This window comes from Gigantopelta aegis, chromosome 5 (genome assembly GCF_016097555.1).
Source record: "Gigantopelta aegis isolate Gae_Host chromosome 5, Gae_host_genome, whole genome shotgun sequence".
NCBI classification, from domain to species: domain Eukaryota; kingdom Metazoa; phylum Mollusca; class Gastropoda; order Neomphalida; family Peltospiridae; genus Gigantopelta; species Gigantopelta aegis.
Window position 1 is genome coordinate 30,617,632 of NC_054703.1, and position 23,361 is coordinate 30,640,992.

General features: G+C 39.2%; 2 protein-coding genes across 2 annotated transcripts in view; both read left to right on the plus strand.

Moving 5' to 3' along the window:
- Positions 1-8,824, plus strand: part of LOC121373841 (atrial natriuretic peptide receptor 1-like) — a 48,547-nt gene extending 39,723 nt beyond the window's left edge. The window contains exons 13-15 of the mRNA XM_041500615.1: positions 1,092-1,190; positions 4,132-4,223; positions 7,981-8,824. Of these exons, the coding sequence (XP_041356549.1) occupies positions 1,092-1,190; positions 4,132-4,223; positions 7,981-8,052 (263 nt within the window). The 3' untranslated portion in view covers positions 8,053-8,824. The remainder of the gene's footprint in view (positions 1-1,091; positions 1,191-4,131; positions 4,224-7,980) is intronic.
- An 8,616-nt stretch (positions 8,825-17,440) lies between these two features.
- The window catches only part of LOC121373605 (atrial natriuretic peptide receptor 1-like), a 68,786-nt gene continuing 62,865 nt past the window's right edge, over positions 17,441-23,361 (plus strand). Inside the window, exons 1-2 of the mRNA XM_041500299.1 lie at positions 17,441-17,556; positions 21,455-23,049. Coding sequence (XP_041356233.1) covers positions 22,332-23,049 — 718 coding nt within the window. The 5' untranslated portion in view covers positions 17,441-17,556; positions 21,455-22,331. The remainder of the gene's footprint in view (positions 17,557-21,454; positions 23,050-23,361) is intronic.

Sequence of the window (23,361 nt, forward strand, 5' to 3'; positions counted from 1 at the left end):
TACATAACAGTACATTGGCTGTTGGGTGTCAAACTATGGTAAAGCCAACAAAGAAAGTGATGATCAACATCAATACAAAAAATCAACAGTTAATAAAAAACACAGTCAATTCCATCATGATGCTTTTGGCCAATATATTTTCTAGTTTCTTTGAGATGATTGCACTCCACCAAAAATGTGGCGTACCGTCAAAGTACACTGACAGTACAACACACTGAGGTGAAGGATCCTCCGTCATACATAAAACAAAATGGACATACAGACATACTACATAAATAAATACATACATACATACGGCAACAATACTGGGGCCAGAAGGAATATTAATACGTAAAAAATTATAACATCAATCAATACATACTAGCCAGTGCCAGGTGACTGCCCACTGTTTTATGCACGTAAATGGGATCGACCGCGTAGATTGTAGACCCCATGCATGTGGTTGCGTTAAGGAGCATCCTTTTTATGGATGCCTCAATAGCTCAGAGCGCATCGTGGCTAGTCTGGAATTTGCGGGCGATTCTGTGCCACAGGTTCGAGTCCCAGCAACGGCATGGGACAATTTGTGAGGCCAGAAAGGATTTAATTATCCACTGTGCCAGTGCGTTAATAGCTATGTATGTAACAGTCAACCTCGACATACATACAATATATAGATATTCATGCATCAATACATACATGTACATACATAAATACATACATACATACATACATATATGTATGTATGTATGTATGTATGTATGTATGTATGTATGTATGTATGTATGTATGTATATGTATGTATAAAATAAACTCTATACGCATACATGGTGTAACCTGTGGTTGACCATTTGAAACTAAAATAGAAACTAAAATAACAGGTTTGAAAACCGCATACCTTTAGTAAATTTATCGCCATGATTCTGCTGTTAAATGAACCTTCCATTTGACTACAGATTACCGGAGAAAATTCGATAAATTGCTAACAAGTTGTGTGGTACAAGTCAAAGGTTAAAAACTGCTTAATTCTGTAATGTCGTGTTTTGTGACCACGATCTCTTGGTTGTCCTGTGGTACTGTTCTAAGTGTGATTTGGCTGCACTATTTTCCAGGAAGTGTTTGCGCAGGAGTGGTTGGTCTGAAGATGCCGCGGTACTGCCTGTTTGGTGACACGGTCAACACGGCGTCTCGGATGGAATCTAATGGATTGCGTAAGTGAAAACACCCGGGAACGAATTTACACTCTTGTTTTTTTGTTCAACGCAGTGATTTAAAGGGACAGATCCAAGTTTGTAAACACTATAGCGTATTTTTCATCATTAAAACTGAAATAAAAGATTACTTAGATTTTGCTGTTTGAGCTATCCATGTCCCAATCTGATTAAAATTAGCTCTACTAGTCTGCCAGTAGATCTAACAGCACTGCGTGGACTCCCGTGTACAGGTGACATTTCATCTATAAATAACAATTTAAATATCGACCAATTACACTTCGCCTTTTATTGCGTTATTCGGGAGCATACAAATTCTAAAAATATCGGGCGAGACTATTTATGCAATAGGCGAAAAATAGGGGGAAAAGTGCAGTAATAAACTTTGGATTGCATACTAGTATAAACAGATTTTATGGCTATACCATCAGGGCTTATTTGTTCGTCTTCAAACGAATTTCATATAAAATTATATATTGCAATTAGTTTCCGGCATACTTCGTAATTCACCCGAATTATTTCGTATACCCTTGGCATAATCCCGAATTTTTTCAAATTCTTTTCAAATCACAGGCATGATTTTGCAAGTAATGTTTTGATTGGTCGAATGAAAGGTGAACTGGACATGAGCTCCAACGGGCTGCTGTTAGATTCACGTGTAATAGTGGAGCTAATTTTAATTAGATTGTCCATGTCCGTACATGTCATTTGTTTCTGGTCATCTTGGTGTTTCTAATGATGCAATAATAAATGTTTGTTTTGCGTTATTACTAAAACAGCTGGCTCGTCGTTTGAACAACAGGGCCCTGCTTATAAAAATTAAAGTCTAGACTTTAATAAAAAGAAAAAGAAAGAAATGTTTTATTTAACGACGCACTCAACACATTTTATTTACGATTATATGGCGTCAGACATATGGTTAAGGACCACACAGATTTTGAGAGGAAACCCGAGACTTTAATAAAGTCCAGACTTTAACGTAATGCTAGACTTTAAGGTTTATAAGCACGGTGCCTGGTCTCAAAATAGCAATATATGGGTTCTTGTATATAGAGGATTCGTCACGAGTATTTTTTAATATGGAAAATATCAACCGAGTCTATGTTAATCGGTATTTGTCGAGGCTCTGCTGAGACAAATCCCGATTAATTAGACAAGGTTGATATTTTACATATTAAAAAAACACCCCACGAATTCTGTTTATCCCATAACACTTCTAAAATAACATTTTAATTAAATTTTCAGTAAATCACAGTACTAAAGTCGCCGCCATCGGTAATATGACGTCATCACAATTAGCACAAATTAGTTTGACGTCACGCATTTTAAGTAAATCTTTGAAAACGTTACGCTCAGCTACACTGGTCTTGTTGGCTTGTAAGCAAATGGCCCATCCACAGCAACACATTACCTAGATACCTTGCAAATTTGCATACCATTATTAACCAGGTTAATACACTAAATTATCACATGGATTTATGGCATGGATATGATATGGTAAGTTATAGGATAAACTGGCTTATGGCCTTACATTCAACAATTAATTGATTGATAATGCCAGAAAATTCATGTTTTATATATTTTTTTAAAACGCACGTCTCTCTGAGAAGTAACGGTCATTGAGACGAGTTCTAGTCGACCGTTTAAGGGTATTCTATAGCCATTCCTCCTAACCTCCCATGGGCTTAATGAATACTCTTTAATAATTATTATTAATTTTAGACCAGCCCATCTAAATGCGCGCCAAAATTATATTATATTAATAATGAATATAGGTTAGAAATGTTAATATAGAACTTTAAGGGCACGGTCAAAATTATTAACCCCAATTTTTCCCTTTTTTTATACTTTTGGTGTTAATATTCAAAATTTCAAAATTGACCGTATGTGATAGGTTATCCTATCTCGAGTCAGACCCCCGATCCTATCGGAGGCCGGACTCGAGATAGGCGTTTTCGAAACCCTAGAGGTATACATCTTCATAAATCAAGGCTAATATTCGTTCCTCGTATTCAGCCTTGATACATGTCGTCAAGAAATCGTGCCACAAAATGCTTAAATTTCATTGGATGCGATGAGATCTGATTGCAACGAATCGCAACGCTCCTTATAGATTCCCTTGTTATTGTAAACAAAGATGGCAGCGTCAGCATCCGCGGAAACGTGTCGTGTTTGTCACGATATATTAAAAAAAAGGTTTCGGCGGTTAATTTTTGATATTGCTTTCAAGATTGTCAGATGTTACCGATGCTGTGATTGGTCAGCGATGTCATCGTGTAAGGGACATAATCGGTGTTACAAATTTTCTTCCAATAGAGGGCGCTAGTAGTGGATATCAGTAATCTTGACTACATGTATCAAGGCTGAATACGAGGAACGAATATTAGCCTTGATTTATGAAGATGAGAGGTATATGGACACGTTAAACTAGTTACTAAGCTAAGTTAATGGTATTTACCCTTTTCAACATCACACACTCATTTGTTTCACTCTGTTGTAACTTTATCCAGATGTGTTACAGGTTTGTAGATTAAACAAACTTGGTGTCCATTTTCACGGCTGAAACTAGGGTCTGCCACTTTAAGCTTTGTAAGTGAAGTTAATCGCGCTCGCACATTTATTATTCAGTTTCTAGTCACGTACCATTGAACTGCAGAAGAAACTCATTGACAGTAACAAAAAATGTGTTTTGTTTAACGACACCACTGGAGCACATCGATTAATTAATAATCGGCTATTGGATGTCAAACATTTGTTAATTCTGACTCGTAGTCATCAGAGGAAACCAGCTGCATGTTTCCTACTGCAGCATGGGATCTTTTATATGCACTTTCTCACAGACAGAAAAGCACATACCACGGCCTTTGACCAGTTGTGGTGCACTGGTTGGAATGGGAGAAAAATGACAGTAGCAAATACGTTCCACCTTTTCTCATTTCAGCGCTGAAGATCCACATGAGTCCTCAGACGAAAGATGCTATATCCGAGTTTCGCACATTTCTGGTGGAACTGAGGGGAACTGTCGAGATGAAGGTACGATACAAGCTTTGTCAAATTCTGGGCATCATATAACGCTGAAAGTTAAGGAAGGAAGGAAGGAAGGAATGAAGGAAGGAAGGAAGGAAAAGTTTTCTTTAACGACGCACTCAACACATTTTATTTACGGTTATATGGCGTCGGACATATGGTTAATGACCACACAGATATTGAGAGAGGAAACCCGCTGTCGCCACTTCATGGGCTACTCTTTACGATAAGCAGAAAGGACCTTTATATGCACCATCCCACAGACAGGATAGTACATACCACGGCCTTTGTTACAAAAGTTGTGGAGCACTGGCTGTAACGAGAAATAGCCAAATGGGTCTACCGACGGGGAGCGATCCCAGACCGGCCGCGCGTCAAGCGACCGCTTTACCACTGGGCTACGTCCCGTCCTCCTGACAGTTTAAAGTTTGTTTTGTGTTTATAGGGACTGTTCTGAGTTTCCTGCATTGTAAGATTGTCCGACTAACTCTTTTAACGTCCACAAATACATATTAAATATATTGTCTTGTTTAGAATATCAGTGTCGGTATATTCAATGTGTTTCTGGTCGTGTTAATATATTTAAGAAGCCCAAATTGGATTTTGTCTTCAAATAAGTTCGTATGTACGACAAAAATTAAATTTTAGGACATAAAATAAAAGTTAACCTAATACAAATACTAGAACGATCAGAAACACGTTTAATATACAGCCACTAATATTTTATACAAAAACAAATGTATATTTGATATGCAATTACAGTCGTTAAAAAGTCTCTGTTAGTCGATAACATCTTAAAACCTGCAGCAAACTCAGGACTGTCCCTTTAACGACACCACTAGAACACATTGAGTAATTTATAATCATCTATTGGATGTCAAACATTTGGTAATTCTGACACGTGGTCATCAGAGGAAACCCGCTACATTTTTCTTAATCCAACAAAGCATCTTTTATATGCACTTTCTCACAGACAGGAGAGCACATACCACGACTTTTGACCAGTTGTGGTGTACTGGTGGGAACGAGAAAAACGCCAATCAGTTGAATGGATGCACAGAGGTGGTTCGATCTTGCGAGCACTCAAACGACTGAGCTAAAATGAAATGTAGAACGTTGCTGGCGCACACGTGTCTGTGTCTGGACGTGGGACCTAGCTGTGTACGTAGAGCGCTCGCCTGAAGTGCTGACGTCAGAGAATCGAATCACCTCAATGGACCATTGTCCGTCGTCCAATGATATGGCAGTCTTCCTATGGCTAAAACACGTGACGCTGATTCATGCTCTATCTCATGGTTCGTTCCTTGACGTGGTGAGGTAGCTTACATGTCTCAATGACTCGGAGAGCTATGTTAGTTGGAGCATTAGCTACTGGTAGGGTCACCCAAGCTGGACTGGTCACAGGGTAGAGACGAGACTAATATGGACCGGACAGACAGGAAGGAAATGTTTTATTTTACGACACACTCAACACATTTTATTTACGGTTATATGGCGTCGGACATATGGTTAAGGGTTGAAAGAGGAAACCCGCTGTTTTGCTACTCTTTTCGATTAGCAGCAAGGGATCTTTTATATGCACCATCCCACAGACAGGATAACACATACCACAGCCTTTGATATACTAGTCGTTGTACACTGGCTGGAGCGAGAAATAGCCCAACAGGCCCACCGACGGGGATTGATCCCAGACCGATTGCACATCAAGCGAACGCTTTGCCACTGGGCTAAGTCCAGTCCTTTCGGAGAGACAGAGGACGTGAGTCAAGAATGACAACTGTCTAGGAGAAGTAAACACAAAAATCAAAACTGGGTTGGAGAGGCTCACAATCCTAGTAAGGAAACTCGCCATGGAGAAGGAAAACTCCAAACTCAAACCAAGTCCACTGAAGTCAGAGTACAGAAGCTATGCATCAGCATTAGCGTGGAAACCTAAAGGAAATGTCTGTACATGCACCAAGCTCTTTGATCATGATCGATTCATGCTGACTGCCACGGCCATGTCAGAATCTCTCCTTGACTCTACTGTGTGTAGCAAAAAAACACGACCTGTTATTGTGGATCTTGTTTTCTTTTTCTTTGCTGGCTTTATCTTAGATGCTTTTTCGCTGTTAGTTCAGTAATAGCAATAGAAAACATAAATGTTGTGCTAGAATGACACATACAATATTTTAATAAGCAAATTCTTTAATACATTATATGCTTATTATGCATTTGTTTTATCGGTATGTTTTTCCCCCTTAAAGGGACATTCCTGAGTTTGCTGCACTTTTCAAGATGATATATACTAACAGAGACTTTTTAATGATTGTAATTACATATTAAATATATTTTTCTACATAAAATATTAGTGGCTGTATATTAAACGTGTTTCTAGTCGTTCTAATATTTGTACTAGGTTAAATTTCACTTTATTTCCTAAACAAAAACCCCAATCGTTCGTTTGTACGAAATTATTTGAAGCCAAAATCCAGTTTAGGCTTCTTGCAAATATTAAGACGACCAAAAACACATTGAATATACAGATACTGATATTCTAAACAAGAAAACATATTTAATATGTAAGTTTAATCGTAGAAATATTTTATTAGTCGGAAACACCTTATAATGCAGCAAACTCGGGGATGTCCCTTTAATTCAAGTGTATCAGTTTGCTGGGTAGCATTTTATCCAGGTGTGGAATTCGGTATGAAGGAAATGTTTTATATAATGACGCACTCAACACATTTTATTTACGGTTATATAGCGTCAGACATATGGTTAAGGACCACACAGATACTGAGAGAGGAAACCCTCTATCGCCACTTCATGGACTACTCTTTCCGATTAGCAGCAAGGGATCGTTTATATACACCATCCCACAGACAGGATAGTACATACCACGGCCTTGTTCTAGTGAGCTCTGTCCGGTACTATTTCTGATTTGATAAACCTGTCAGTAAAGGTTCTCCTCATGGCAGGTGCCACCGATGGGGCAGGATATGCTCATTTTTCGCGAACACTTAGTATCACCATTATTATAAAAAAAAGTAAAGTTTGTTTTATTTAACGACGCCATTAGAGCACATTGATTTTTTTTTTATCTTATCATCGGCTATTGGACGTCAAACATATGGTCATTCTGACACTGTTTTTTTAGAGGAAACCCGCTGTCGCCACATAGGCTAATCTTTTACGACAGGCAGCAAGGGATCTTTTATTTGTTCTTCCCACAGACAGGATAGCACAAACCATGACCTTTGTTGAACCAGTTATGGGTCACTGGTCGGTGCAAGTGGTTTACACCTACCCACTGATCCTTGCGGAGCACTCACTCAGGTTTTGGAGTCGGTATCTGGATTAAAAAACCCATGCCCTGACTGGGGTCTGAACCCAGTACCTACCAGCCTGTAGACCGATGGCCTAACTACAACGCCACCGAGGCCGGTCCAATATTATGAGTGCATATCATCACAGCTGCACTTGTTCTAGTGAGCTCTGTCCGGTACTATTTCTGATTTGATAAAGCTGTCAGTAAAAGATCTCCTCAGGAATGGTCGTCCTGCTATTAACGACGAACTAGATAGAGATTCATAGATCCTACTGTTATCATTTTGCAAAAAGCACATTCCACTCTGCATTGTGCAGAGATACGGCCCTGACCATGTATTACGGTTTTGTCTTCCATCGTTTATTTATGGCCCCGCCCCAAAATCTTCATATCTTTGTAGCCAGCATATTTGAATTGTCATAATGTTACATTATGCTAATTTTTCCTCTCCAGGGCAAAGGTGCAGTAACAACATACTGGCTAGTAGGAGAGAGTGTACCTGAAGAAACAACGTCCTCTTCTTGACGTTCAAATCGAAACAACCAATAAACAGCGACATTCATGACGTCATCAGCTATATCTGACATCATGTTACTAAAACAGCACGTGTTTAAAAGGCTTTAACGTCTGAACGTTGTTTACAAAACTCTTAGAGTTTGACCTAACGATCAAAATTATAACATTACAACATTAACGCTGATCCAAACTGGAGTGTTAAACACTGGACTGGACGCATGTCAAAAGACACCACAGAACATTCGATAACATTGGACTACCGGGTGTCGAGCAGAAGTCAATTCTATAACCTCATTGCTGCTGCTGCTGCTGCTGCTGATGATGATGGTGGTGGTGATGATGATGATGATGGTGGTGATGGTGATGATGATGGTGGTGATGATGATGATGATGATGATGGTGGTAGTGATGATGATGGTGGTTGGATCAGGGTTCTTATATCCAACTAAGATTCAATCTCTCTGTCTTGGGCACACAATATGTACAGCTACCTAATGTGTTCGTCCAAGGGATTAGTGGTTAGCTGTTAATGGTTGGTTAGAGAGAAGTCGGTGTAGTGTAATAACAAACTCGCTCTTGGTGTGAGCAGGTGCTAGTATGCGAACTCAGTACCTACCAGTCTTGGTGTTGATGGCTTAATCACTGCACCGCCAAAGTCAGTAATGTGACGTAGGCTAAATAGAGAATAATACATGAGTGGCCGTTAGATACCATTTATCTCACAACGAGTTGTTTTAAAATGTATCTAACGAGCGAAAGCGAGTTTGATACGTTTTTAAACAACGAGTTGTGAGATAAATGGTATCTTAACGGACACGAATGTATTATTCTATTTCTTACATATCCGCAAATACCAGGTTTTAACATCTTTTTGGACTAAAAGTTATTTACAACCGTTGCATTTGTAGCGAACTTACACGTCACAGACACGTGATTGTCAGGTTAACTATACGTCACAATGTAATCTATTTCCACCGTGTTGCTTTTCACTGGCTGCTTGGCACTGGTGACCTGGTCATCAATTAGGAGCAGCCCGTCGTATGTCATGAAATTGTTAATACACATTCGTGTGTTAACAACCCACGTGTTATCAAAAATAATGCATGGTGTTCTCACCAACGGGTTTGTAAGAAAACTATTTTCACTGTGCAATATTAGGCTTTCCACTTAGTTGTCCGCGGAAAATGTAGACAGAAGGGTCCCCTGCATTTATATTCGAGGGACACAACCTCTGGTGGAGGGGGCACAACCTCTGGTGGAGGAGACACAACCTCTGGTGGAGGGGGCACAACCTCTGGTGGAGGAGACACAACCACTGGTGGCGGGGACTCAACCACTGGTGGGAGTGCATAAGCCATATTTTTATCTCTATATAGACAGAAGGGTCAACTGCATTTATAATCGAGAGGCACACTCTCTGGTGGAGGGGGCATAACGTCTGTCGGAGGGGACATAACTTCTGGTGGAGGGGACACACCCTCTGGTGGGGAGGAGACAATATATGGTGGAGGGGACGCAACCTCTGGTGGGAGTGCACAAGCCATATTTGTATCTCTATATAGTTGGGATAACACGTACGTTTTCTTCCTCAAGTAAGGAGCACCGGTTCCTATAGGCCTGCCCCCACCCCCTCCACCCCTCCCGTACAACTGACTAATAGTCGCATGGTCAAATGTTAAGCAGTATTCTACAACTGTGGTAGTAATAGGAACCGAAAGGATTTCACCAGACGTCGTCGTTTAAAAAGTAGCATGTCTCTTGTTACTAGCTTAAGATGGTTGCATTCCATCAATGTGTGTCCGCTTTGGCACTATAGGTGCCTATACCTGGAACGTTTTGATTAAAGGCGCCGACCCTAGTTTTAACCCGTACGAAATGGACACTAAGTTTAGTTAATTTACAAACCTGTAACTCATTTGGATAAAGTTAAAATATAGTGAAAGAAGAGTATGTGACGTTAAAATAAAATAATATCCTTAAAAATAGACTAGAACTCGAATCAATAAACCGCTACTTCTCAGACGCACGAGCGTTTTTGAAAATATGAAAAATGCTATTTTTGGTACTACAAACACCAGGATAACAAGAAACACTGCGGTTCTATGAAAATGAATAATCTAAAGAATAAAATATAAGTAATGTTTGATTTCAGTGATCATAAACGGCTCTAATAGTGAAAAATGTGTTGTAGTGTTTAAAAACTAGGGTCTGTCCCTTTAAGAATATTTATAAGCTGAATTCAACTGCACAGTAACTCGTTGAATTGATAATGTGTTCAGCTTTAGGAATAATAAAAAAAAAAAAAATCCATACAAAAAAAAGAAGAATCTGCATGGAGTTTGGTTCTGGAATATAAAACAATTGAGGGATTCTAGGCTAGCTGTATTAGAGTTTAGACTGATTTGGTTCATGATTTTGAGTTCATTGTTGAGAGGTGATCGTTTCTTATACGCCAGCGGGACCCCTTATCACGGAGCGATCTTAGCGCTATGATCATCTCAAGTGCATAACGTAGTTAAGGAAGCTGATCTTAGCGCTAAGATACTATTAAGTGCATAAGGTAGCCAACGAAGGTGATCTTAGCGCTAAGATAATCTTAAGTGCATAACGTAGATAAGGAAGGTGATCTTAGCACTAAGATAATCTTTAGTACATAAGGTAGGTAAGGAAAGTGATCTTAGCGCTAAGATAATCTTAAGTGCATAAGGTAGATAAGGAAAGTGATCTTAGCGCTAAGATAATCTTAAGTGCATAAGGTAGATAAGGAAAGTGATCTTAGCGCTAAGATAATCTTAAGTGCATAAGGTAGATAAGGAAAGTGATCTTAGCGCTAAGATAATCTTAAGTGCATAAGGTAGGTACGGAAAGTGATCTTAGCGCTAAGATTGCTTCATCAAACGGGATCCAGATGGCCACAAGAAACGATAACCACTCGCAGTTGGATTGTCAAGGACTGTCATGTGGAACTGGACAGCAAACGATGGAGGAGGAGCGGTCATTTTCAAGCAAAACGCAGAAACCATGGGGGTGGGGGTCAAATTGCAGATGGTAAACATTTTGAATTTAAAAAAAAAAATTAATCACACCTGGAAGAATATGACGTTATACAATTTTCTCCTACGGAGGACAGTGAAATACACGCATAATATAGCAGATAACGTAGCACGCACAACACCATGACGTCATCATAATGTTATATACCACTCATATGTGCTATTTATTTTATTGTTTTATTGTAAGGTGGTCTGGCATAAATTAGCCAACCATTGACATCACATTACCACTTTGAGGCCATTAGTCTAGTTAGATTAAAAATAGCATGACGTCAAAGGGTATGTCATCCATATTTCTCTATTTAATGTTAAACATTCCTTATTTATAAATTTCATATATTATATTTGTCGACTGTGTCACGAATACAGACTAGTCGTGTAGAATGTATTATACATATTGATATGTATATGATAGGTTGACTGTGTTACGAATACCAACGGCGTGTAGAATATATTATACATATTTATATGCATCTGATTGGTCGACTGTGTTACGAATACAGACTAGTCGTGTAGAATGTATTATACATATCGATATGTATCTGATTGGTCGACTGTGTTACGAATACAGACTAGTCGTATAGAATGTATTATACATATCGATCGTGTATCTGGTTTGTATTGTTTCATGTGATAAAGTTATTTAAATGTTTTGGAATTGGAAAATAAACTAGTTACATCAATTCCGTTGTGGTTTTCGTTGTGTGTGTGTGTGTGTGTGTGTGTGTGTGTGTGTGTGTGTTTCTGTTTTCCTTTTTTGTTAGTTGTTTTTACATAGGGTCTATTTCTCGTTGCAGCCACTGCACCACGACTGGTATATCAAAGGGTATGATATGTGTTGTCATGTCTGTTGGAAAGAACATATAAAAGATCATTTGCTGCATCAGGAAACGTGTAGTTGGTTTCATCTGATGACTATTTTTAGAATTACCAAATGTTTGACATCCACTGGCCGATGATTAATTAATCAATATGTTCCAGTGGTGTCGTTAAACAAAACAAACTCTTTCTTGATACAGACATGGATACAACTAACTGAACAGCCAAGGCAAATACTAATAATAATGATAATAGTACACGAGTAGTTCAACTTCTAGTATCTGTACCGCATTATTAATTACTATTTTTATAAGAAAACAGTTATAATAACAATCCAGGTGAGAATTTGTCTACCTTGGTTGGTAAAGCATCTTGTCTTCATCTCAGGGGCCTAATTCACAAAACTCTCTTAGGCTCTGCTAGACAACAAAGAATTATTTTTGCAAGTCTTTTAGCATTGCACTGCGATATCGCAAAGTTGCGAGAGTTTAGTGAATTTGGCCCCTGGCCCGTAGCCAAGATTTTGAGACGGGGGGGGGGGGCGGGGGGGGGGGGGGGGGGGGGGGGTCGTTTAGGCTTATGGTGAGGCACTTCTTCTTCTTCTTCTTTGCGTTCGCTGACTACACTTCTAAATTTGATCGTACGATGAAGAGCATCGTCCTCTCTAGGTCCTCCTTGTTGCCATAGAGCTTGGTAACAAGAGATTCTTGGTGAGGCCAGATCTCCTCCCTGATCTTCTGCTGCTGCGGATATCTCTGGAGGATGTGCTCTGTTGTTTGGTCTTCTTGACCACATGTGCATATAGGCGAGGAGGCAAGGCGGAACTTCCTGTAATGGTGAGGCACGAATTGGTGGTCATGTGTGAAGAAACTGTTTAACGTGTTGTTTGTTTTTAAAGAGAATTGGTTTGTAAAACAAATTAAAAATAGATAATAAAAAAATCCAGTTGGTATGGGTTTGAAAATTGATATGATAGTATATGAGTTTTAGTATCGTTTAGTATATAATGTGTGCCTATTCATCGGTTCCCTTTTGTTTTCCTCTCTATGGGGATTTGCAAGCAAAGTCTTCCTTTTTGCTGTTTGACAATATATTTCATAACAAATCGCCTCCCGCCCCCAAAAGTGCCAACAAGAACAAACATTAGGCAGGCCGGTTGTAAATCTACCATAATTTTGTTGGCAGTCAAAATGGAAACTGAATAGGATAACATAAATTAAATTAAAACATTAAAAAATTAAAGGGACATACCTGCGTTTGCTGCATTGGAAAATGTTTCCGACTGATAAGATATTTCTATGATTAAACTTACATATTAAATACATTTTCTTATTTAGAATATCAGTGTCTGTATATTCAATGTGTTTCTGGTCGTCTCAATATTTGTAAGAAGCCCAAACTGGATTTTGTCTTCAAATAATTTTATACGTACGAAAAAACTATTTTAGGAAATAAAATGAAATTTACGCTAGTACAAATATTAGAACGATCAGAAACACGTTTAATATACAGCATCTTATATGTTATGCAGGAAAATATATTTGATATGTAATTACAATCGTTAAAAAGTCTCTGTTAGTCGATAACATCTTAAAAATGACAGCAAACTCAGGAATGTCCCTTTAAAACATCGCCGAATTGGTAATGATCTCGGATGTTTAAACTCTGGTAGCATGCATGTGGTTAGGAGGGTTTCCTGTTTCCTTTTGGTTTAACCTCAACACTTCAAGCCGTAGGTCGGCTCTTGCCCAGTGTAATTTTGATTCTTGGAGGAAACCCGCTTTATATTTCCATTAGCAGCAGAGGATAATTTATATGTATGTATTTTCCCACTGGCAGGACAGTACATACCATGCATTTTGATATATACCTGTCATGGGACACTGGTCGAGACGGGGGAAAAGACAATCACAGTATGGTTCACTAAGGGGATTCGATCCTACTGTCCTGTTGTATCAAAATGACTCTTTGAAATGTCTTGAGCTGATATAGGCCTACATTAAAGGGACATTCCTGAGTTTGCTGCAATTTTAAAGATTTTATCGACTAACAAAGACTTTTTAACGATTGTAATTACATATCAAATGTATTTTTCTGCATACAATATTAGCAGTCTAATTAAAATTATCTCCACTATTACATGTGGATCTAACAGCAGCCCGTTGGAGCTCATGTCCAGTTGACCTATCATTCGACCAATTAGACCCTTACTTGCAAAATCATGCCAGTGATTTGAACAAAATTTGAAAACATTCGGGATTATGCCGAGGGTATACAAAATAATTCGGGTGAAACTAATTGCAATATAAAATTTTATATAAAATTAGTTTCAAGACGAAAAAAAAAATCGTGATGGTATAGCCATAAAATCTGTTTATACTAGTATACAATCCAGAGTTTATTACTGCATTTTCCCCCCTGTTTTTTCAATGTTGAAATAGACCAACAAGTTCGCCTATTGCATAAATAGTCTCGCCCGATATATTTAGAATTTGTATGCTCCCGAATAACGCTATAAAAGGCGAAGTGTAATTGGTCGATATTCACATGTATATATCGCACATTTCATGTAATCGCACCATGCACTTTATTAATGATGAATAAAACTAGCAGACACGGTAAGTCACTTAGGGCACGGAAGGACAACTGGAAAACAGAAAACAGAAGATTGACCAAGTAAGACCAATATAGTATAAGGGCGCAAGCCCAACAAAACCCTTAGTATACAGTTACCAGCATATAGATATAATTATTTCATTAATCTTTTGCGGGGGCGGGAAACAAAATTAATAGTACAGTGGAGTGGCTGACAGTTATGTTATGTGACTATTCATTACTAATAAGCTAACTATCTTTCTCTCCTTTCTCTCTCTCTTTCATTGACTATAAAATAAATATGTGAAGCACTAGGCTTTTTTAACCAATACATACACTACAAGGGCTCGCCCTTCAAATTAGATATTTAGAATAGACTAATTCCCCCCCCCCCCCCCCGCCACCACTGTGTTAACAAAACTACGCAAGGGCCGGTGGGGGGGGGGGGTCATGATGACCGTTGGAAACATTAGAATAGGGACGTAAGACAATAGGTACAACCTAAACACCAAACTAGGATTACACACAGACAACATGCTCACCGCAACAGCACACAGGATGCATTGACTAATGATAACAATGCATCCGCCCCACATTTTAATGGCCCAGCACGTGCTCTAATAAGGAACCGGACAAAAGAATACCGGTTCCGAGTACACAATTGCAATGCACCCGGGGGAGGCCGAACAAAAGAATATCGGCCGCCCCCACCCAACCCCCAAATACTTGCTGCTGGGAAATGTACTTAGTGTCACTGAGGAGGAAACTGAAAACCAAAACAACATCAGCGCTTCGACCACCCCGGAACAAATCGCCTTGCCTGCCAGTGTCTACACAATTGCACGAGTCTCCTCTGGGTTGTCATGCCACGACCAGAAGAGGTCAGGTCCTTATCAGGACCCTACGGACAACCTAGGGAGACAACCAGCATCAAAAAGGTCGATAAGTAACGAGCTACTCTCGACTCACTAACGAGCTACACTCGATTCAAAACCTATACTAGCTTAATCATTTACCTTTCGACCGACCGTTCAAAATTGCGCCAAAATTACTCAACAAAAACTGCGCACCTTTTCTCTTTGGCTTAAATTGGCTCTACTCAAAATTCCATAGCACCACCACCACCCCCACCCGCCTGCTACCGATTCAATCGGACTGCTGGTGCTCCCTTGCACCTGCCAGTGCAGGCGGTCCCTCCCCCCCCCCCCCTTTCCTGTCTTGGACAAAGGGGCCGGCCAAGGCCGGCTCTTGTGCCCACGACAGGCGTGCGCTACAACAGCTTGTTCTGAATGTGCACGTAAAACCCTATGACCTGACCTGACCTGGTCGATATTTAAATTGTTATTTATAGATGAAATGTCACCTGGACATGGGAGTCCACGCATTGCTGTTGTTAGATCTACTGGTAGACCCAGTAGAGTTAATTTTAATCAGATTGAAATATTAATGAATACATATTAAACGTTTTTCTGATCGTTCTAATATTTCTACTAGGTTAAATTTCATTTAATTCCTAAACTATGTTTTTTTCGTACGTACGAAATTATTTGAAGACAAAATCCAGTTTGCGCTTCGTACAAATATTAAGACGACCAGAAACACAATGAATATACAGACACTGCTATTCTAAACAAGAAAATATATTTAATATGTAAGTTTAATCGTAGAAATATTTTATTAGTCGGAAACATCTTACAATGCAGCAAACTCAGGAATGTCTCTTTAAGATATAGGCCTACAACTTGAATTTCTCAAAGCATTTTGACTTTATGGTTAACTCTGGAACATAATTTTACATTTAGAAGTATTTGGTAGGCTATCTTTTTTTAAAAATAAAATTAATAATAAATAAATAAATATCGAAGACGGGTTTCGGTAAGAACAAAATAAAATAAACATACGTTTCATCCCCAGTTAGCAGGCACAACCCCCCCCCCCCCCCCCCCCATTTCCTATGGAGCTGGTTTTCCATTCGTAAATTTACGTTTACATGTAAAAGTAGGCTACTAAATCTATGATTAAAAACAATCCTTATGATTACACTGAGTTCAAATAACATACAGGTAAATGTATAGGCCTAAATAAAGTCCGGCTTTCTGTACAGCGATATATTCGTAGTTACGCAATGTTCTGCGTGAAATAACATGTACTTAATAAATGCAAACGTATGGGATGCTATTTGTTAACGTAGCCTATTAAAAGTTGCGGATTTCTCCTTCTCATTTTATCATTCATTTATTTTTATTTGGTGCCATATCTGTGACACCATAAGCGTACGGGCTCCCATTTTTGTAGGGCGGGGGGAGGGGGGAAGGCTGATTTTTGCCCGAATTAAATAAATGTTCCCGAATCTGGATTACAGCATTTATTCATATTAGCATTACTACCAAACAGCTATATAGGGTTGCAGGCGAATGGGCTACAACTAATATTTTGGTTAGAATAATTAAATTACATAGTGAAAAGTGTTCAGGACAGCTCATTTTACTCGAATTTCTCTATTGTTTTTGCCAGAATTTAAGGATTTTCTACAGGCAGTTACACCCCCACCCCACCCCACCCCTGTCTCGTACAATTATGTGTGACACTGTGCAGTTAGTTCAAAAAGATAAACCTTGTGTGAGGTTTATCTTGATGAGCTACTGTGTAGTGAGACCATAGAGGATATTTAGTCTCGGCTGGTCGAGACTTAGAAGGCTCGAGTCTTGGAGTGATCGAGACTGCCGGATGTGGCGATTATTATGTCGTAAAGTTTATAATTTTAATTCCATACTTAATTAATGGAATCACATACTCGACAGACTTTGTTAACGTAACACAGTTTACATTTAATTAATTGGTGAATTAGAAAATCATTTGTTTAAACAGTTTTAATAACACATTTATGATGAACGATGGAATGACGTCATGTTTTATATGACGTCATACATGGAACGTCTAGTTTGCTCAAACCGATTAAAGTTAGAATCTCTATGATTTCTCTTCATCGCCTGTTTAACTACAGAACAGAAACACGTATTGGTTACTGAGGCAGGAAAACTGTTATGTGAGTAATAGGCCTGACCGTTTAATAATGACTGGACCCTCACCCATACGTGGTGGGTTTCAAAGTCCATTGGTGCAAGGTTCACCTGTCACTTTTTTGTTCCCGTTGATTATGAAGCCATAAGTTACAATGACGCAAATACACCATATGTATGGAATTATTGTTATCTATACTGTAATCGGCAGATTAAGGGGTTGACCCTACTGGGGATTTTGTTGTTGTTGTTATTGGGGTTTTTTTTTGTACAATGTAGGAACGGCTCAGGATTTTTCTAGGGAAGGGTTGAAACGTCTGAAAAAGGGGCACCTTCACGGTTTCAGCATTCCAAAGTAGACTATCGATGCCGGTGGGCCTGAGTTAAATTTTTTTGAAATTTCATTTATACTTATTTATACGTATTTCCATACTTATAACCAAACAAGGTTCAAGCACGCTGTCCTGGGGACACTTCAGCTATCTGAGCTGTCTGTCCAGGACAATGCACGAGCGTAGGAAGGTGCCAAGGGGGGGGGGGGGGGGGGGGGGCGCACACTTTTATATTTACACACTTTTACACGATTATAAAGCAAATATAAAGCAAAATATCTGAAAAGTTGGGGCACATGCCCGCTTGCCCATTAAGGTGGACCCCAGTGACATGAGATGAAATGCCAAGTGAACTTTGGGGTAGCTTTGGAGGGGGATCGTAAAACAAATTAAAATTAATATCTAATAAAATTATAACTGTCGTAAAATTTAGGGGGGCGGGGGGGGGGGGGGGGCATTTTTCAATATCTATTGGACCTCCGATCACAGCAATAAACATCACAATAATAAATATCTTGACGGAGACGTTTATCTTGATGAACTGTCATCGCCCCATGATACCGGCCTCGGTGGCGTCGTGGTTAGGCCATCGGTCTACAAGCTGGTAGGTACTGGGTTCGGATCCCAGTCGAGGCATAGGATTTTTAATCCAGATACTGATTCCAAACCCTGAGTGAGTGCTCAGCAAGGCTCAATGGGTAGGTGTAAACCACTTGCACCGACCAGTTATCCATAGCTGGTTCAACAAAGGCTATGGTTTGTGCTATCCTGCCTGTGGGAAGCGCAAATAAAATATCCCTTGCTGTCTGTAATAAAAGAGTGGCCTATGTGGCGACAGTGGGTTTCCTCTAAAAAAAACTGTTTAACGTCCAATAGCCGATGATAAGATAAAAAAATCAATGTGCTCTAGTGGCGTCGTTAAATAAAACACTTTTTTTTTCACCCCATGACATGAATCGTAGACAGTGAATACATACCAGCTCTTTTTTTTCCCCTTATTTAGTTGTATTAGTATGGATTTAAGTTCTCAGTATGAAACGAACAAATTTATTTATTTGATTTATACACCACGCCACGACCTTCAAAGAAAAAGCAATAAATATATAATATTAATAATAATAATAATAATAATAATAATCATCGTCATCGTCATTGTCATCGTCATCATCATAATCATCATCATCATCATAATAATAATGATAATAATAATAATAATAATAATAACTAAAAATTGAAAAAACCCTAACAAACATGAAAACCAAAACAGATACTCCATTTTACTACTCCATAAAATAGTCTTGACAATTACTGGTTGTGTTCTTTGTATTGGAAGTACATGTATCAGGCCCGTAGCCAGCATTTCCAGTGTGTCTGTGTGTAGGGGGGGGGGGGGGGGGGGGGGGACTACTATATATTTGCTGGGGCCTTTTAGATAGAAGTTCCTTAATGGCGCAAAATGACCGAGCTTTGTATGGGTATTCATAGACACAATCCTGCGGAAAATTTGAAATCTGTGAAAGACTAAAACGCGTTTTCCTGGCATCTGGAACTTGCAAATTGATATTTTAAAACAATGATTTTCAAATGTTTTGTAAATTGTATTTTTTTTTTTTAAATGTTTTTTTTTTTATTACGGTTATTTAATTTTGTTTTGTTTTTAAGATAATGAAATTCATGCTCACAACGGGAGTTAAGGGTATTGACCCGAGGTATATGTTAAATAGTTTCGGCAATTGCGTATTATAACAGAAAAGGTACGTGTACCCCAGAACTAATGACCAGTTCGTTTAATGATGAAAATATGTATTTAAAACAAAACGGATTACCATCTTTAAAAATTGAATCATCACTAATTACCGCCAACACCTGCAGCCCTTGTTAAGATTACAGGTGTAGTCATCAAACGTTTTCAGCAAATGGTATTGCATAAAGTATTGAATCCCATTTCATATGTGTCACTGATGCGTCATATCATCAACAAGACATTAACATGTTGGCTGTAAAACGTTTTGAAATACTTACAAATAATCGGCATGATAAAGCAATTTCTATGCCAAAATAACAAGACTACTGTTTGATATATATATATATATATATATATATATATATATATATATATATATATATATATATATATATATATATATTGACCATCAGTGTTTGGGTATGGCACTTTGAAATTGACTTCACTTGACTAGGTATTTTACGTATCCATATACCTCTATGGTTTCGAACATCCTATCCCGAGTCCGGCTTCCGATAAGATCGGGGGTCTGACTCGGGACAGGAAGCACCTAACTAAGGGGCCAATTTAGAAATTTTGAAACTTACAGCAAAAAAAAAAAAGCAAAAAAAAAAAATATATATATAAAGGAGAGGTTAATAAATTTTGACTGCGTCCTTAGAAAAAAAAAAAATTCTACAACTAATAAATAAAGTAATTTGACGCAATTTTAGATGGGGTGTTCTAAATAAATTATAAATTAATAATTATAAAATAGTTAATACCCCATGAGGTTAGGAGGAAGGGTAGGAAGGTTGGTCCCAGCCCACAGAAAAGTTGATAATAGATTTTAATAAATAGAATTACCAATCATATTTCGAACATTGGTGTGACCCAACGGAGGCCGGGGGAGAGGGGAGGCCAGAACCTACACAAAATCCTAAGGCCATACCGCCTGCGCCCTATGGCCCCAAAGAAACCCTATCCTCCGGCATCCCCCACCCCCCAACTGCGTTCAACCGCAGCTCGATCCAATCAATGCCAATTAATTATTCAAAGATTATTAAAGAGGTTAAGATATTTGAGTGACGCCTAAATTAAGATTCCAACGTGGGGGTAGTTATTTAGAAGCCCAGCCCGCCGTGAAGAGCGAAACGCACCCCGCCGACACACGAATAAAGACCCGAGGCAGCCCCTCGGTCGACACCTAAAACATCAAGATTAGGTCATCCAAAAGACGCTGCCTCCACTTTAATCTATAAAACCCGCGATAGAACACAAATTGAGTATTTGCAATGTGAATGCTGAATGAATAGAGGCTATGGAAGGCCTCCCCCAGAAAGTAAATGGGTTTGGTTTTGGGCTAGGGTTAAGAAAACAGTAATGCTAAGGGTCATTAATGTTGTTCAACAGTCAGCTCAAAAACAAATCTGCAAATTTGTTTGGGTATTTCGCCATACCCATTTAAAATGTAAAACTAGCACGTCCTTCAGCAGTGTTGCATGACGTTTTCAGCGGATCTGTTCCTTAGACATATATATATATACAAGGCAGCAGATGGCCTAGATTTTGCCTATTAAAGTATTACCCACTAGTTGAGACATATGGAGGACGGGCAGTTTCTGCCAATGGGTACGGAGAGTAAAATTACGTACTCTATAATCATGGAAATAAATGGATATATTTTTTGTAATATTTAGATAGACTGTAAGATAACTGCTATTTAAATTTTGTCATAATGCATCAAACGGAATTTTAAAACATTTCCAGTAGGGGCACTTGTGGTGTGTTGTTTGTATTGCGTTCAACTCTCAAATTATTGTCTGGCAGAAAGCTTGCTTGGTACAGGTTTCGCAATTTGTTTTGTAGGTGGTGAAAATCGAAACCAATGGAAGCAATTTCCTGTCTTTTGAGGAACAGTGATTCCAGGAAACAGAGATGTCTCAAGAAGTTTCTGCTCTGGGTCTTAGCAACACGATTTTGTTTTTAAAGAAGAAAGCCATATTCAGTATAGGAGTTAATTAGGGCTATAGAAAACAAAAACAAAAAAACAACAACTGACGATTACTAACCAAGAGTGTTTAGTGCTTTCACAACAGTTTTTAATTTTTGTTTTGTGGTTTTAGACGTGACACATTGTCCATATACTCATGGGTTATTAATAATTTCAAAGGAACGAACACTAATGTTAGAATGGTTAGATAGCTCTGCAACCAGAACATGGTTGCTCAAATAGTTTCTCTCTTGTGGACTATGCATAAAAAAGGGTCATCATTTTCGTCATCAATCATATAGGTGACCGATTTAGGGTTCTGTTAAATATATGTCTTTTTTGGATTCTACTTCACTTAGTAGAGACAGTTTAGCATTCACACATTTTGCCGGATAATTCCTAAAACAACAATTGAGCATTTTTTTAAATGTTATCAAAGTTTGTTATTTTACCGTTAAAGAAATAACATCTATACGCCAACATAAATCATGAAGAAAAGCATATTTGTTTTAATTTTGCCCGTGAATCGTTTTCTTTTCGGTAAACCACAAGACTAGTTTTAAACGAAGCTACATTAAAACGAATGTGACGGAAGCTGTTAAACGTGTGGCAAAAACAAACAAGAAAATATCATGTCACACGATAACTACGTCTTACCACGAGACGAACGCAAACGAGTATGCCCGGGACTGAATACAACGTCAGTCTACACTGCGGCGGCGGCGGCGGCGGCGCCACACACACTCTGCGACGATGACTCTTTCAATGGCTGCTAGACAGTTTGATGCCAGAACTATCAGCACATGGTTAATGAGCGCCTACCTCTGTCTGACCTTAGCATCTGGCCAGCCGAAGGTCATCAACGTCGGGGTGATGGTGCCGTTCTCCGGACACCGCCCCTGGGTACTGCACAAAACTCGACCGGCACTGGAGGTGGCTATGCTGTTTGTGAACAGCAGGAGCGATCTACTACCGCGGAACTACACACTCTGCCTGCTGTTCCGGGACTCCAAAGGATCTGTGATTGACGCGCACCTGGCTGCCTTGGAACTGCACAGCCAGAGGCAGGTTCACCTCTTCATCGGAGCCGTCAACGCCCACGTCGTTGCCCAGGTGGCGATGTTTTCCGGTCGGTGGGGGGTGCCCGTCATCAGCGCCACCCCTTTCCTGGACGCGTTTTACGACAGACGCGACTTCGCTGTCCTGACGAGGATCATGGGGTCGTACGGGAAGGTGGGCGAGTTCGTCGTCAGGCTCCTGGAACACTTCAAGTGGAAGGTCGTGTCGCTGTTCTACAGTCACGAGAGAGGCGCTTTTCTCCCCAACAGGACTCGGTGCCACTTCACGCTGTTCGCAGTGCACGTGGCCCTGAAGACGGCCTTCAAACAGAACCCAGTGCACGCGCTAGACTGTGATGACGTCACCGAAGACTTCACGGAGCACCTCAGGGAGGCGTCGAGACACTCCAGAAGTAAGTTATTGTTTGTTTGTTTTGTTGGGGTTTTTTGTTGTTGTTGTTTTTTGTTGGTTTTTTTGTGTATGGTTGTTGTTGTTTTTTGTTTTTTTTGGGGTGGGGGGTGGGGGAGGTCATTACCACTATCATAATCATCATCGTTGATGTCATCATCGCTGACATCATGTACATATTTGGGTTTGTTGTGTTGTTTTGGGGTTGTTGTTTTTTATTATTTTTATTTTTTTATTGTTATTATTTTTTTTTTCTGGGGGGTTCGTTTGTATTTTTGTTGTTTGTTTTGTTTGTTCGTTTGTCTATTTGTTTGTT